The 16138-nt window shown below is 50.6% G+C and overlaps 3 protein-coding genes across 3 annotated transcripts; all 3 read right to left on the minus strand.

Annotated features, from left to right (window-relative positions):
- Positions 1 to 1926: 1926 nt before the first annotated feature.
- LOC111589283 (uncharacterized) lies at positions 1927 to 2662 on the minus strand. The gene is made up of 2 exons (XM_023300077.1): positions 2504 to 2662; positions 1927 to 2418 (listed from the first exon to the last, which is right to left on the minus strand). Exons 1-2 carry the CDS (start codon positions 2660 to 2662, stop codon positions 1954 to 1956), a joined length of 624 nt encoding a protein of 207 aa, XP_023155845.1. The 3' UTR covers positions 1927 to 1953.
- Positions 2663 to 4213: 1551 nt separating this feature from the next.
- Positions 4214 to 6138, minus strand: LOC100274473 (putative cytochrome P450 superfamily protein). Its single transcript, NM_001148832.1, has 2 exons — positions 5156 to 6138; positions 4214 to 5013 (listed from the first exon to the last, which is right to left on the minus strand). The coding sequence occupies exons 1-2, from the start codon at positions 6077 to 6079 to the stop codon at positions 4396 to 4398; spliced, it is 1542 nt and encodes a 513-aa protein (NP_001142304.1). The 5' UTR covers positions 6080 to 6138; the 3' UTR covers positions 4214 to 4395.
- A 2146-nt stretch (positions 6139 to 8284) lies between these two features.
- On the minus strand, positions 8285 to 12843 carry LOC100194000 (uncharacterized). The gene is given in 7 exon segments (NM_001139065.1): positions 8285 to 8859; positions 8969 to 9025; positions 9912 to 9977; positions 10411 to 10476; positions 10629 to 10721; positions 12060 to 12529; positions 12628 to 12843. Coding segments are annotated over 7 exon segments (1125 nt in total). The 5' UTR covers positions 12722 to 12843; the 3' UTR covers positions 8285 to 8580.
- Positions 12844 to 16138: the final 3295 nt, after the last annotated feature.

Below are 16138 nucleotides of genomic sequence, written 5' to 3' on the forward strand. Positions count from 1 at the left end.
ATTTTTAATTATCGTTCGTATCGTAGGTATAACAGTTTCTCAACTCTCCGGTTAGAGCTCCATGCTTTGTCGTGCCGAAGCCATGTCCTATATTAGCTTAGCTATTCCATGCCTTACTCATCAATGTTTTAAATGTGCGGCTAAGACCCTTGCAAGGTTAATAATATAGCCGACTGTTGGCCGAAACCATATAAAGACCTTTGCAGCCTTTCTTCTTAGTACGTGTGGTTAGCTCTTCATTGTTAATGTAGGACCCCATATGTCTCACTCACAAAGTGTCTGTGTTTTGACCAAGAATCCTACCGACTAGTGAATTAGTGCTGCGTGTCCAGGCCCAGATGGGTGATGCAAGGTAACACAAGTCTTTATCCTGGTTCGGGCAAGGAAGGCCCTACTTTCAGTAAAAGGGGATGGGACTTATATTACTTGCACCTAAGTGCTTGTAATAGGGAATACAAGCTGGTCGGGAGAAGGAAAGGATCCCAAGTCCCTGGGATTGAATGAGGCAAGTGTCGATATCCACGTGGAGGTGAAAACCATGAAGTCTTCTCCCCTACACGAAGCCCCATACTACTCTATTTATATAGCCTAAGGGCCACTAGGGGCGCCGGGGTTTGTCGTATACAAGAGAGGAGGCGTGTTCGAGCCCCTGTAGCCGGTATGGCCTTTGTACTTGTTGTTGACTTGAGCAGGGAAGGGTTGGTTGGTTCCTGTATTTGCATCTTTGACCGTACAGAGAGCTGAGGGCAGTGCCTAGGGTTAGGATACGTATCCGAGCCTGTCCAACGAGGAGGTTGTCCGAGCCATAGTGGTTGGAGCAATGGTAAGTATGGCGAAAAGGTTCTGGCAATACGTAGAGTATCTGACGTCAACTCTATAGCTTCTAGTGACGTCGAGCGTCCTTTTGTCGATATTATCAAGGTTAAAACCACGCTCGAGTGAGCGCGAACGTCTTCCCGAGGCCATGACCGAGCCTGCTCTGGGGCTCGCAGTCGTGCGGGGAAAAGTTGAAGAAGTGGCCTTTTAGGGGATTCGCGGGGGCAGTTGGCCGAGGTCGAGCTCGGGCGAGGCAGAGTTTGTCCCGAGGATAAGCCGGCTTCGGGCGAGGCGTAGTTTCCTCCTGAGGGTCATTCCATGTTTTGTCGCACGCGCGTCCCATCCGGAGTTGGCATATGATGCGGGGGAGCAGCAATCGTTTTTTCCGGACATGCGTTATCGTAGTTGGTGAAAGTGGACAGGACCGCGGTCATGTCGCACCTGTTTGCGTGCGATGTCATGTGGGGTAGGTATATGCATTGAATACTCATATCCCGCGGTCGTGCAACTTTTGATTGAGGGCGGGCTTGGGGGTTGCCCTCCTGTTCGAGGCAGGCTCGAACGAGGTGGAAACTGTCGTTCCGTGAAGTGGGGACCTCGGGCGAGACGAGGATTTCCTCGGGCGCTGCTCTCGTTCGAGGGCAGGCTCGGGCGAGGCGGAGTTTCAAGCTACCACGGAGTTGGGTCTCGGACGAATCGTGGCTTATACATTCTTGACCTCGGGGAACGTGTCCCATGGTAACTTAGGGGTTAAGTGTGCTTAGGTGTGTAATCCAGGTATCTCTAATTATGATAACTGACAAAAAGATTTTTGGTTCGTGTGTTTAAGTTGGTTGTAAGTTTACCGTCCGCTTCTCACTCTCCTCTTCTCTCTCATTCACCTCAATATTTAAATAGCAATACAAGTATGAGTAAGATATAGATAAAATATTGAAGAGTAAAGAATATAAAGAGCGATTTTTATTTAAATAAAAACAATAATTTAGAGAATAAAGTTAGGAGATACTAAATGAGAAGGCACAAGACAGTTCGCCGAGAGAAATTTGCTATTATGGAGATCCTCACGTGCGGCTTCGACGTTTTGGAGGCGTAGGCGAGTGATTAGCTGATATGGAAAAACAGGGAATAGGCCACTCGCTAAAACGAACAAGAACACTCCATTACTTGGTAACCTCTTTGATTAAAATCATGGATACTCACGTCGTCTACATCCGTTACCTCTCTCCTAGCAGCCGTCGTTCTTTTCTCTGGAATGCAACAACCGTCTTCCTCGTCCTTGCAACAGCCGCTAGCCCAGGACGCGTCGGACCGAGAAACGCGGAGCGGATGCTGGAGGCCGACGAGGCTCCGGTGGCGGCAAGCGGCGCGACTGCGAGGAGGGCGCCAACTGCGAAGCAGAGCAAGAAGTGCACGCTGGCATTGATCCATGGATGCACCCTCTTCTTGGACCTCTCTGCTGGCTCCATCTCCAGCAGCTAGCGAGCTTGTTTCTCTGCAAAGATGGAAGGGAAAGCAAAGACGGTGCAGGAACAGAATGTCGAAGCAGCTTTTCGGATTAAATTTGTCTGTAAGCACATCTCCAAAGACACTCGCAGCAGCTTCCTATGTTCAGTCAAAACTCAGAACCCTTGCAGTGAGCACAAGAACATGAAAGGTAACGAGACACCATTTTTTGGTCGCTATATACCTGTTCAGGAGTAGGACGGAGCAGAAGCAGCCTGAAGCCTGGCAAGATTAGTCTGCAGCCGGCCCAAGTGAAATGCAATGACAAGCCACAGGAAGCAGAGCTGTCATTTGAAAAGAAATACAAAAAAAGATGTTCATTACCATCTCCCAGAACATGCATGTTCAGTGTAAACAACCTTTATTGATCCTTTCAGGTGATCTAGTTCATGTATAAAATACTTTGTGCAAGTGATAAAAGTACAGAAGGGGGAATGCAAATCCCCTTTTTTGCCACAGAATGGCACGATGACTAGGATTATAAATTGACTAAATTTCCCTAGAAGTATGGAGCATTGCATTTGCCATTCGATCGAGTGATGCAAGACCCGAGGACCACCATGAGCCACTATTTGAATATAAAACAACACATATAACACCAGAAACAAAGTAATCAACTGATCACAATGTTTCTGAAAACTGACTTTTGAGTTTATTACTGCTATTTAGTAACTTACATTTTTTAGATAATTACCTTTCTATCTTAAGAGAGAGCTGTAAATCTCATGGAGCTACAATGCAGGATGATCAATTCACACCAAACTATTATATCACCATTTTTACAATATTGTGGAATAATTATTTTGTGTGTGAAAGAAGCCATGGCAATATTAAAGATGGGCTAAACCACAGTGACTGATCATTTCGGAAGTACCAACTTATTACCTTTGCTTTGTATTTTTCATCCTGTGAGACAACAGTGAATAATAACTCCCTTCCAGGTCTTGTCACTTTTAACAGGAATACACAAAAGCACACAAATACTGCAAGAATCTTGCAGAAAAAGGAGGGCCAGGTGCTGTAAGGAGTCCACCTACATCTTGCAACATATAACAAAGACAAAGCTCGCATCTTTAGAACCTAAAACAATAAAATAAAATCCTAATTTGTCTACATGAAACAAGATACCATGAATCAATCGTGAGGGAAACGTTTGAACCGGACCAGGGTTGAAGCCAGCCAGCTATCGGTTCCATTAGGGTCATCTCTATTGTACCAATGGGGCCATTGCTTGATTTCTATAGGATTACCAACCAGCGACACATTGTTATAGGGGGCAACTGATCCATACAGACCCACGTTATCAATTTATCACCGGGGTTAGTTTTATGATTCCCAAACGAATGTATGCGCCCAAGCTAGGAAAGGGAGGTGGAACCTTGGGTTTGGGGATGGAGGGGAGGGAGAAGGCGAGGGAGGCGATGGGGGCAGCGACGACGGTGAGGAGGAGGGAGCCGGCGAAGAGGCCCACGGCGCAAATTTCCTGGTGCTCGCCCAGTCTGCTCGTCGAATCTTCTCCGTGCTCCCATAGCGCCCCGACGTTTCTCCCAGCCGAGCACTTCTTCTTCCCCCAATCGAGCCCCTGGTCCGACGCGTCGTCCTGGGCTAGCGGCTGTTGCAAGGACGAGGAAGACGGCTGCTGCATTCCAGAGAAAAGAACGACGTCTGCTTGGAGAGAGGTAACGGATGCAGACGACGTGAGTATCCATGATTTTAATCAAAGAGGTCATCAAGTAATAGAGTGTTCTTGTTCGTTTTAGCGAGTGGCCTATTCCCTGCTTTTCTATATCAGCTAATCTCTTGCCTACGCCTCTAAAACGTCGAAGCCACACGTGAGGATCTCCATAATAGCAAATTTCTCGTTCGCCGAAGATTAAATTTGCTAAAGCACGCTGGGAAACAACGACTAGTACTAATTGAGTACTAGTTGTTTACATATATGCGGGTATATGTACGATATTTTGTACTAGATGATAATGTACTTAGTTCAGCGCAGACCATCAGACATGCATACTTCTACGAAACTACATATGAAACTTTCACCTATAGAGCGAGAACCTAGGATGTGCCAGAATATTAGAGCTCCCGAAGAACATCGCACATAGCTGCACGAGGCTTGCACATGGCCTCCAACGGGACGGCCCGGGGCATGGTCAGCCCGCCGCTCTCCGTCATGTCAACCTCAGCTCCATCAACCGTGTCCCAGTCGAAGCACTGGAGCAGCGTGGCAAGCACCAGCCCGACGGTCCGCAGCGCGAGCGTCTCGCCGGGGCACTTGCGCCGCCCCATCCCGAACGGCATCAGCAGCCGCCCCTCGGCCTTGCCGTCCTCGAACCGCTCCGGCAAGAAGCTGCCCGGGTCCTCCCACACCGCGGGGTCCCTGTGGATGGCGTACGCGTTCACGATCAGCAGCGTCCCGCGGGGCACGTCGTAGCCGCCGACCTTGCAGTCCGCCGCCGACTCGTGCGGCAGCAGCAGCGGAGCGGCCGGGTACATGCGCAGGGTCTCGTTGATGACGCAGTGCAGGTAGCCGAGGCGGGGCACGTCGTCGGCGGTGATCAGGCGGCGGGAGTTGCCCACCACCGCGTCGATCTCTGCCTGTGCCTTCTTCAGAGCCTCCGGGTGGCTCAGAAGAAGCGACATGGCCCATTCTGTCGTGACCGATGTGGTCTCCGTCCCGGCGCCAAACAAGTCCTTCAAATCACAGGGGAAAAAGAAGAAAACGACACACATTTTATCACTACTCCTTTCGTTTAGTGATTTTTTTTTGCATCATAGAATATGTTCCCTTATTAGCAAACGTTGCCCGAAAGAAAGTACTATCCGAAACACTCACCCCGCACAGCGCCATGATCATGGTATCCGTGTACAGCTCCGGCTCCGACTTCTGCAAAGAGAGCAGCACGGCGATCATGCTCTTCTTCTCGCCGTCGCCGTCACCGTCCATCCTCCGGCGCTCTGCGTCGATGAGCCGCCGCAGGAACGCGTCCCTCCACCTCACGGCGGCCATGAGCTTGTTCCTCACGCCGAACACGTCGAACCACCGCAGGAACGGCAGGTAGTCCCACAGGTTGGCCGTGCCGAGGTACGGCATGATCTCTTCGGAGATCCGCGTCAACTCGCTCGCCTCGGGCGACACGTCAGTGTCGGCGGCGCAAGCCTCGGAGCGGGAGGTCTTGGTCCGCGCGATGGTCTCCATGAGCACGCCGAGGGAGAGCTCGAACAGGCGCCGCCTGAGCTGGACGCGCGCGGCGCCGCCCGCGGCTAGGCGAGCCATCCGGCGCACCATGGCGCGCACCTCGGCGCAGATGACGGGGGACATGCAGGCGACGCGGTGCGCGGAGAGGAGCTGCACGGCGGCGACGCGGCGGAGGGTGCGCCAGTAGGGCCCGTAGCTGGACACCGAGAGCATGGCGCCGTCGAAGGACACGAGGCGCATGGACTCGAAGCGCGGGCGGTTGGCGAAGCTCATGTCGTGCTCCGTGAAGCACGCCCTGGCGCACTCCGGCGAGGACACGACCACCGCGCGGCGGCACCCCATGCGCAGGGAGAACACCGGGCCGTGGCGCTCCGCGAGGCGGCCCAGCGCCGAGTGGAACGGCGTCTTGACGAGGTGGAGGTGGCCGAGGAACGGGATGGCCAGAGGGCTCGGTGGCAGCCGCTTCCTCCCCTTGCCGCCGCCGGCGGCGGCGCGGCCCACGAGGTAGTGGACCAAGAAGAGGAAGGCGACGGAGAGGGCGGCGACATAGGCCTTATCCATGACGGCTGTGATGTGCAAGTTGGTGTTAGCTAGTGTGCTGTATCTGTATGACAGTGGCGGTGGCAGTGTGTGGCGCCATTCTTCCTTCGTTACTAGTTTGCTACATATACACAGTCCGAGATTAGTTTATTATACCTATTCACTTGTGCATACGCAACTGATGACGCACGTCCGGTCGGAGAGGATGGTTCATGCCTAGTGCTGTTTATAGGATCTCCATGTGGTGCGTGGATGCGTTTTTTTTAAGCTCCGAGATCACTGTCTGATTGCGTCTGGAGATCGCCATCGCTCCATCGCGGCTCCTTCCTGGACTGGCGAAGACCAACACATGCTGCGAGATCCGTCCTTGGGAAACAAGTAACGAGCTCGATCGGCAGCAGATCCCATATACAATCCCTTAACTAATCTTCTTTTTTAAACTTCATTCTTCAATGTGTCATCTAAACAACTGGAGACCGTCTTAATTCATAGGTCGCGAATAATTTGGGTCAGGTGAACATAAGCTAGGATATGGACTAGGACTCTGGATAGGCAATGGAAATGTATGATTTCAGTGGGAACTGGGGAGTGCAAGCACCCCGTCTGACAATCTGAACAATAATTTCTTGGAAGAAATAGGTAATGAGTTTATCCATTTTTCGTTGGATATAAAATATATTAATATTTGTACACAGTGATATAATTACAGGCCTCCCCTGGCAAAAAAGAATAGTTTGTAATTTGTAAATTGATGTCTACAATAAAATAATCAATTTATAATAAGTTAAAACTTATTATACACTTGTAAATTTATGGCTAAAATAACAGAATCAATTTATAAGAAGATAATGGCTTCAGATTAAAGTTAATTGTTCAGAGTGCTGCTATAATTTATAGAGATAAAAACATTATATAAGTAATATAAACTGGTACAGATTAAAGTCAAACGAACAGTCTCACACTAGATCACTTGAGCCCAAGAGTGAAGTCGCCTTTACAAACGCAACTTGACGTGTTCCGTGTTCGCCCGAAGCTCATTTCGACACCTCGCTCTCATTCCATCCATTTCTGATTGAATAAAGTCTCTTTTACTGGATGAACAGTTTTGTAATCTGATTGGCCTCCTTGAACTTTAATCTGAAGTTAGATATCTTAACCTCTCAGCTCCTAAAAACATTTGAAATACATAACTGCCCCCGTTGAAGGTGGTTTTCAAGTTGGTTCATCTTCTTTTAGTTTGAGATTTGGTACATATCTCATAGGGTTTAAAAGTTTTAAAATATCATATCTAAGCTCTTTAAAATAATGAGAAAATTCTAGAGATAGATTAATACATGTAAACCCGTATAAAATATTTTTTTTAAAAAAAATATATAACATGACCTATAAATTTAGGGGAGCATTAGGGGACATTGCCCCCCTTGCCGTCGCCTCTGTGTCCATGGTTATACAAATAGAAATTACAATATATGTCAGCATTCTTTTCTCACCCCAAATAAATAAATAAGGGTGTTGTTTTCTTTGTAAATAATCTACATTTGTATAATTTGGACTATAAAAAGCTACATATTAATTATAAATCAATCTAAATTATAATCTGAATTATATAATTTAAATTATAATACAGATTATATAATCTATATAGATTATATAATCTATAATCTATATATATAGAAGATGCGGTTTATGTGACTCGCCGAATTCACTATAAAAAATGCACGGTGAAAGGCAAATTGTCGACGACAACGAAGCCATGGAGCACGGTAGCAGGGTCGTGCAGGAGCAGGCACCGCATGGGACAGCCGGCGGCGGCGGGGATATCCGGTGCGACGCCTGGCTTCCACGCCGCCGCGAGTCGCGCCTGCGCATGCCTCCCGCAGGCCGCAGCGATGCGAGAGTGAACCGATTTCGTCGTCGGGATGGGCCAGGGTTGGAAACCCGAGTGGGCTAACCGAACGCAATTTTCGTTGTGGATTGGGCTGCGACCCCGTCCGATTCCAGGCCGACCTCAATCGTTCGCTGGCTCCAGTGTTCCGTGTTCATCATCATCACGAGCCTAGCTCGGAAAAAAAAAAAGAATGCATGTAATTGCAATGGTCTGTGCAGTTACGAACTTGCAAGGTCCATGGATGGCAATTGGCACACCGATTGCCAAGATCAGAGAGGAGGAAACCGGAGCCATCGCCGCAGCACTACTCCCAAGCAGGCAACATCGCGGAGGTAGCTAAAGAATCGTAGTAGCGTAGTACTAGGCTGTGGCCTGTGGGTAAAAGAAATCCGAAACCCACATCCACGTCCAGAATATACACACTTGCATTGCATGGCATGGCATCATCCTGAGCTCCTGGCTGCTGTGGCAGGCATGAGGCATCTGCTGCGGTCGGTCTGTGTAGACTGACTGGAGAGGAAATATGGATCCCTGCGCCCTTGTTTCCCACCAAAATTAAAGCAGCCCCAAAAGTTTACTTCAACAAAAGGTGGCGGAGTACGGCGGGGACTGATTAGCCAGCCTACTGAAAGCCCTAAACCCTCGCATAATCCGTAAAGCGAGGGTGACCAGCACCACCACCACCACCAGGCAGCAGCGTTCCGCCGGCAGCCCCCTCGTTGTCCACGGCCGCCTTCGCCGTCCCCATCCCTGTCCCCGCCACCACGGACCAGAGGTCGGCGCCGTTGCCGTGGCCGTGGCCGTGGCCGGCGAAGTTATCCGTGTAGGAGACGGGCACCAGGCACAGGCCCCGGCTCCTCAGGTCGCTCGGCAGCGCCGGCTCCACCACCGTCCCCGCCGCGCTCTCCTGCGCCTGCGAGGACACGGCAAAGCAATTACTAGCAGTGCAGCGGCGGCTCCACGCCTCCACCAAAGTCTGGGGGGCTCAGGCTGGCGTTTGCCCGCTCGGTGTCGGTGCGTACCTGGACGTGCGCTGCTGAGGCCGGCTGGCGCCGCTGCATGTAGGGCGAGCTCAGGACCTGGCATGAAAAACGACCGGCGCTAGTCAGTCAGTCAGAGCCAGTCCGTCTCAAACAGTGGGTGCACGGGCACGGTGCACCACACAACTGACCAAGCCACCACCACAGTGCACGCAACGCAACGCAACGCAAGCGCCTGTGTATACGGGGAAAAAAGAAATATATACTACACGCTACAAGCTGTGTTTTCAAGTCGTCCGACTAATTAGTCGGGCTAGTCGGTTAGCAGAGCTCGATTAGGCAGCCGACTCGACTAGAGTACCTGGTCGCCCTGGTCGTCCGACTAGTCGACGATTAGGGCCGATTAGTCGCTCGATTAGCCGGTTCTGGGCGACTAGGTTTAGGACCTAGATTTTTTTTGGACTTGTAGTATTAATGTGTGTTGTGTGGTAATGGTATGTGGGACTTGTAGTATTAATAACTAGTAAGTGTTTCTCTGTTGTTTTCACTTTTCAGTATTGTTGAATTCATGTCATGTTTACCCTATCCTTCATAATATAGTATATGAAGTTCATATATACTATATAGTTATATAATTATTTACTATATAGTATAATAGTATATAGTATATAGTATATACATAGGTCCTGGTCTTCTGGATGAACAGGACGACCAGTAAACGACCGACCAGAGCTCGATTAGTCGGACCTAGTCGACAACTAATCGAGATTAGTCACTGGTCGGTCCCCCAGTTCGACTAGCTGGTCGAGCGACCAGAAAACATAGGCTACAAGACATATTATTTGATGTGGATATAGATTCTGGGAGTCTGTGATACATTATACCGTACATAGACATGGCACGCTGCACACACCAAGCATTGTGTCCTGCGCTTTGTTCGTATGTACCGAGAGAGAGTACGTACTAGTAAATAAAAACAACGCACCTGAACCTGGTCGTGTAGGAAGCGTATGTATCCCAGCGCCTCGTGCAGAACGGAAGCCGTATCAGACTGCCAGCGCCGCACCAAGCGGCAAAGCAGGGGCCGGGTGTCCATGCAACGCAGTTCATATCAACCCGTCAGTCAAACAAAAGGAAAAATGCCAAAAAAGAGGGCGACAGAGATACACTGCGCTAATTAAACTGCTGCTTGTTTGCCTACGTCGGTTACTGCATGTCACTTTGACCGCTTTCTTTTAGCTCAGCAGAGGAGTGGTAAATAATCGTAGCCGGGGGGGGGGGGGGGGGGGGGGGGGACGGTGCCTGCAAGTCTGCGTTGCATCATTGACCAGCCTGTTTGCTTTAGCGAGGGGGTTGTTTCAGTTTGACGGCAGGAGGAAAGCTCGCGGTTAATTTGGTTGTCTAGCTAGCCTAGGCAAGGAAACGCCGAAACGCAGGTACAGGCGATTAGGCGAACGAGTTAAAAAGGGCGTCCGCCTTTTTACCTTTCCGAACGGAGAAACCAGCTGCTGCAGAGCTATGATCCTCTCGCCGAGCCTCTCCCTCCTCACCTAAAAAAAGGTTATTCTTTATGATTAAACATATTATTAGCGAAACAGGACCAGCTCGCTAATTGGGGCTAGTACCAATCAGTGCCAGATTGCCCCCACAGTTGATTAGCAAAAACCACCCCACTGCCACCCAAGCGGAAGAAGGCAATTACCCTGGGCCTCTTGTTCGTAGCACCAGCAGCCGTAGCAGGAGCAGCGGCGGACGCAGCCTTTCTCTGGTCGCTGCTGCTCCTTGATCCCTTCTTCTGCAAAAGAACCAGGAAACAGCAATTACCAACTACTACACCGTACTTTATTGCAGAGACTGTAGCGGCGGCCGTTCATGAGCCGCGCGCAAAGACAGTACCAACAGAGACACCACAATGCAAAAAGGAAATATTGGGTGTGTACTAGAGATGGCCAAATGGGCGGCACGGCACGGCCCGGCCCGGGCACGGCTAGGCACGGCACGGTTAGGGCACGGCCCGTTTAGCCCGTTTAATAACCGTGCCGTGCCGGCACGGCACTAGTGCCTGAGGCCAGGCCCAAGCACGGCACTAAGCCTGCTTAACCGTGCCGTGCCGGCCCGTTTAGCCCGTTTAGCCCATATAGCCCGTTTAGCCCATATAGCCCGTTTAGCACTACACCACAGAATTTTAGTCAAATTTTCACAAACACAGTTAAAACATACTAAAATAGCTAATATTGAACTGTTTAGTGCAATGACTGACTCATTAAAAACCTATTTAGGTAAAAATTCACCCTTATGAGAGAACCCTAGATAAGAAAAAAGATTACAACACACAGCTAACTAGTCGTATTTGGATCTAATAATACATAATCGTGCCTAACCGTGCCTAGGGGCTAATCGTGCCGTGCCCGTGCCGGCCCAGCGTGCCTGATGCTCGGCCCAGGCACGGCACTACCTATCGGGCCGTGCCGGCACGGGCCCGACACTAGCCGTGCCGTGCCGTGCCCAGGCACTACGGGCCGTGCCGTGCTTCGGGCCGGCCCGTTTAGCCCGGCCCGGCTGGCCATCTATAGTGTGTACTCTACAACCGGTCATTAGTTACTATATTAGGCTTAATCCAACCGTCTATCTTCTTAATCGGGTCCTTGATTGAGAGGACTCACGCTAATCTCATTTGGAGTCCTTGATCTCAGGACACTATACAAAGAATTAAGGAGAGTACCTCGTCCTAAACCCTAATCCCACATAGAGGCTCTATCGTCTAAACGTAGGAGTAACAGAAAACGCGACAACCAACAGCGGCCCGTTTCCTGGTGCATATTGCATGTTATTCCTCTACATGTCGATGGAGGTGACACGAGCGGTGCCGGCCATTCTCCACAAACACTATGCCGAAACGTGTCAACACAACAATCCATATTTCTCTCAGTAGAATAGATCTATTAATCGTCATTGAGGTTCTACAATTACGGATTGATATTTTAGAGACTTAGAAATCGATCCTAGTCACCGTAGAATCTATCAAAAATAAACCACTGCACGGGTATTTTTTTCTCGACGAAAAGAAAAAAAAACATACATGTGGATACGAATCCCGCTTGCAGCCAGTAGCAACGATCGTCCGAGAACGCACCTTGGGAGCCTGCGGCTTTGAGCTGGAGACGGCCGAGACTGCGGTCGCGGGCGGCGAGGACGACATGGAGGAGACGGAGGAGGAGCACTCGGTGGTTGTGCTGGACTTGTGCGGAACAGCCGCCGGAACCGCGCGATCGTCGCCGGAGTGCTGGAAGCCGAGGGCGCCGTCGTCGCCATGGTACTGCTGCTCTCGGTCAGCGAAGCCCAGCGTGTGGTGGTGAGCGGGAGCCAGGTCCAGGTAGTAGGCGCAGCAGGTAGGCGACGGCGCGGCGGGAGTGGTGGTGGTGGTGGTGATCGTGGCGCCGGTGACGGAGACGACACTGGGAGTGAAGTAGGAGGAGGAAGGGGACAGGCACAGCAGGTAGTCCTCTTCTCCGAGACCGAGCAGGTCCATGTAGCCGCCGCGTCCACCTCCTGCTGCCTCTGCCATGACCTCCTCCTCTTCCTTCACCATGATCACTACTGCCGCTGCAGAAGAGGCGAGGAGGGACGTCGCAACAAGGTCAGATGATGGGTGGACGAAAGTTGGGTGCAAGAACGAGAAAGGGGAGAACGAAGATTGGTACCGGCGGTTGGGGTTCTCTGTTTTGGGTCAACGAAGTTTCGCGCCTTTGTAGCCTTCTGCGGGAGCTCTGTCTGTCTCTCTGTGTTCGGATTCATACGCACTTGAACACGCCTCCACTTTTCAAGGGTTTTAATTTGGGAGCCGCTGCAGGAGACGGGAGAGAGACGGATCGAAGATCGGCTCAGGTCTGATGCAAAGGGGCCATTTTTATATCTTCTGTGCCTGCTCGTTTCGCCCATCTATAGGCAACAATCGATTGACCAGTGTGTAAAAGAGAGCAGCACAGATAGAGTCATAGAAATGTACAAGTCGCTGGCCCGGAAGCCCGCCTGAAATCCTGTTTTGGCCCGCCACAAGCCTGGTCCGAACCGCTTTATATAGGACTGGGCTAAGATAACACGAATAGCTGGGACAGATTCACACAGAGATGTGAACTTGTCGAGCTGGTCTGGACCAGTCTGATCCGTTTAACGTCTTTGCCTTTAGGCCTTTTTTATGGTTATCCGTGCTTATCGGTCCGTTAAACCCGCTAATAGGTCCGTTTTTTTCGTGCTTACTAGACCTGTGTCAAGTCAGGCTTCACTAAGATTGTGTCGGGGATGGATCGGGTGGTCCGTTTATACATGTCTAAGCACATGATTGAAGGGAAGGGAGGCTACTATGACTAGTGACGTGGGACCAGTTCTTCAACGGGTCCAATGAGCGCTGAAGGTTGGGTCGAGCCAGTTTGCTCACGACATATTATATATCTAAAGCACTTGGCTTTCAATAACTAGAGAGCCTAAGCCAGACAGGACTATTGGGTTCAGCTGCATTAGGTCCTGGCATCTATAAAAGGAGTCATAGAACACTAGGGTTATTTTTTACACCCATCCTGATGCACGAGCGACGTCACCCCCTCGCGCGGCGGCGGCGGTTCCCCGAGGCACGAGCGACGAGAGTGGCCCTGGAGGCGCACGCAGCGGCGACGATGGCCACAGGAGGCGCGATCGACACGCGCCTCCCTCACTCGTCAGCGGTGGTTACCCGAGGCGCGACCAGGGACAGTGGCTCCAGAGGAGCGAGCGCCAGTCGTGGCCCGTGGGAGGCGCGAGCGGCCAAAGGCTGGTGCGGTGATGACTCCCCATGCGCACACAACAATGATGGCCCCATCCAACGGTCGCACGAGGCGTGTCCGTCTCGGCGGCAGTAGCCACGCGAGGCGCGGGTGGCTCCAGCGGTAATGGTGGTCGCGCGAGGCGTGGGCTGCCAGGGTCAGCGGTCTGTACGACAATTCGGTCGTCCTTCGGTCATCAACTCCTCCGAACCGGTGGCCTCAGCGACATCCTTCGGTGAAGAACTCCTCCAATCCTTTGTTGATGTATGCAGTTATTGGTTAAGCCTATACTAGAATTTTTGTCATCAATTATGATGTACATTGTATGTATTTATGCAACTTTCTATAATGATTTATGCTTTGAGCGATATCAGCCATCCTTTTTTTGCGTGTAAGATGTGGGAACGAAAATGTCATTTAAAATTTGTGCGCATGCAATGGAAACTCTCAAGACCTTCCATAATTTTTGGATTTGCATAAAAATAGGAACCACATGCATTTGTCTAGTTGTTGCCATATTTTTCAGACATGCCATTAAAATAGGACCGTATGCATGTGTCTGATGGGGACGCGCCTAAATGCGTGTTTTTGGTGGAGCGAGGACATACAATCACGTGCATATATATATACATACATACATATATATATATATATTTACGCTAATATCTGCGTGTTTTTACACTTTTTATACATATTTATGCCAACATTAAGAGGTTTTCAACAACTTTCATGTTGGATTAGTATTTACGCTAATAACTGCGTGTTTTTACACTCAAAACTGAAGATTTTTACGCTCGAACGTGGAGATGTGTCTGAAAGGGAATTAGGCTTACACCTAGTCCCTAATTAATTTTGGTGGTTGAATTGCCCAACACAAATAATTGGACTAACTAGTTTGCTCTAGTGTATGAGTTATACAGGTGCTAAAGGTTCACATTCAGCCAATAAAAAGACCAAGAGTTGGGTTCAACAAAAGAGCAAAGGGCCAACCGAAGGCACCTCTGGTCTGGCGCACCGGACTGTCCGGTGTGCCACCGGACAGTGTCCGGTGCACCACCGAACATGTCCGGTGCACCAGAGGACTCCAACTCGAACTCGCCACCTTCGGGAATTTCCGGAGGCACTCGCGCTATAATTCACCGGACTGTCCGGTGTACACCGGACAGTGTCCGGTGCGCCAAGGAGGAGCGGCCTCAGGAACTCGCCAGCTTCGGGAATCTCCAACGGCTAGTCCGCTATAATTCACCGGACATGTCCGGTGTGCACCGGACTGTCCGGTGCAACTCCGGAGCAACGGCTATCTCCGCGCCAACGGCTCTCTGCGGTGCATTAAATGTGCGCGCAGCGCGCGCAGAAGTCAGGCGTGCCCATACTGGCACACCAGACAGTAAACAGTACGTGTCCGGTGTGCACCGGACACCCAGGCGGGCCCACAAGTCAGAAGCTCCAACGGTCAGAATCCAACGACAGTGATGACGTGGCGGGGGCACCGGACATGTCCGGTGTGCACCGGACTGTCCGGTGCGCCATCGAACAGACAGCCTCCCAACGGCCACTTTTGGTGGTTGGGGCTATAAATACCCCAACCACCCCACCATTCATTGCATCCAAGTTCTCCACTTCCCAACTACTACAAGAGCTCTAGCATTCAATTCTAGACACACCAAAGAGATCAAATCCTCTCTAAATTCCACACAACGCCATAGTGACTAGAGAGAGTGATTTGCTTGTGTTCTTTCGAGCTCTTGCGCTTGGATTGCTTTCTTCTCTCTTGATTCTTTCATTGCGATCAAACTCACTTGTAATTAAGGCAAGAGACACCAAACTTGTGGTGGTCCTTGTGGGAACTTTGTGTTCCAAGTGATTGAGAAGAGAAAGCTCACTCGATCCGCGGGATCGTTTGAGAGAGGGAAGGGTTGAAAGAGACCCGGCCTTTGTGGTCTCCTCAACGGGGAGTAGGTTTGCAAGAACCGAACCTCGGTAAAACAAATCCGCGTGTCACGCTCTTTATTTGCTTGCGATTTGTTTTGCGCCCTCTCTCGCGGACTTGAATTATATTTCTAACGCCCTTTCATTAGAGCCTAACCGCTCGAAGTGATGTCGGGAGATCACGCCAAGAAGGAGATGGAGACCGGCGAAAAGCCCACTACAAGCCATGGGAGCACTTCATCGGAAGAGTCCCGCACCAAGAGAAGGGAGAAGAAGAAGAGCTCCTCCAACAAAGGGAAGGAGAAGAAATCTTCTTCTCACCACAAAGAGAAGAAGGAAAAATCTTCTTCCCACAAACCGCATCGGAATGGGGACAAGCAAAAGAGGATGAGGAAGGTGGTCTACTACGAGACCGACACTTCATCAACATCAACCTCAGGCTCCGATGCGCCCTCCGTAACTTCTAAACGCCAAGAGCGTAAGAAGT

Source organism: Zea mays, chromosome 5, assembly GCF_902167145.1.
Source record: "Zea mays cultivar B73 chromosome 5, Zm-B73-REFERENCE-NAM-5.0, whole genome shotgun sequence".
Classification (NCBI taxonomy): domain Eukaryota; kingdom Viridiplantae; phylum Streptophyta; class Magnoliopsida; order Poales; family Poaceae; genus Zea; species Zea mays.

Coding starts and splice junctions, on each gene's coding strand:
- LOC111589283 (XM_023300077.1), bottom strand. CDS start 2,662: ATGCATGTTCTGGGAGATGGTAATGAACATCTTTTTTTGTATTTCTTT. Junction 2,419..2,503: donor TCCGTCCTACTCCTGAACAG/GTATATAGCGAC, acceptor GACTGAACATAG/GAAGCTGCTGCGAGTGTCTT.
- LOC100274473 (NM_001148832.1), bottom strand. CDS start 6,079: ATGGATAAGGCCTATGTCGCCGCCCTCTCCGTCGCCTTCCTCTTCTTG. Junction 5,014..5,155: donor TGATCATGGCGCTGTGCGGG/GTGAGTGTTTCG, acceptor TGTGATTTGAAG/GACTTGTTTGGCGCCGGGAC.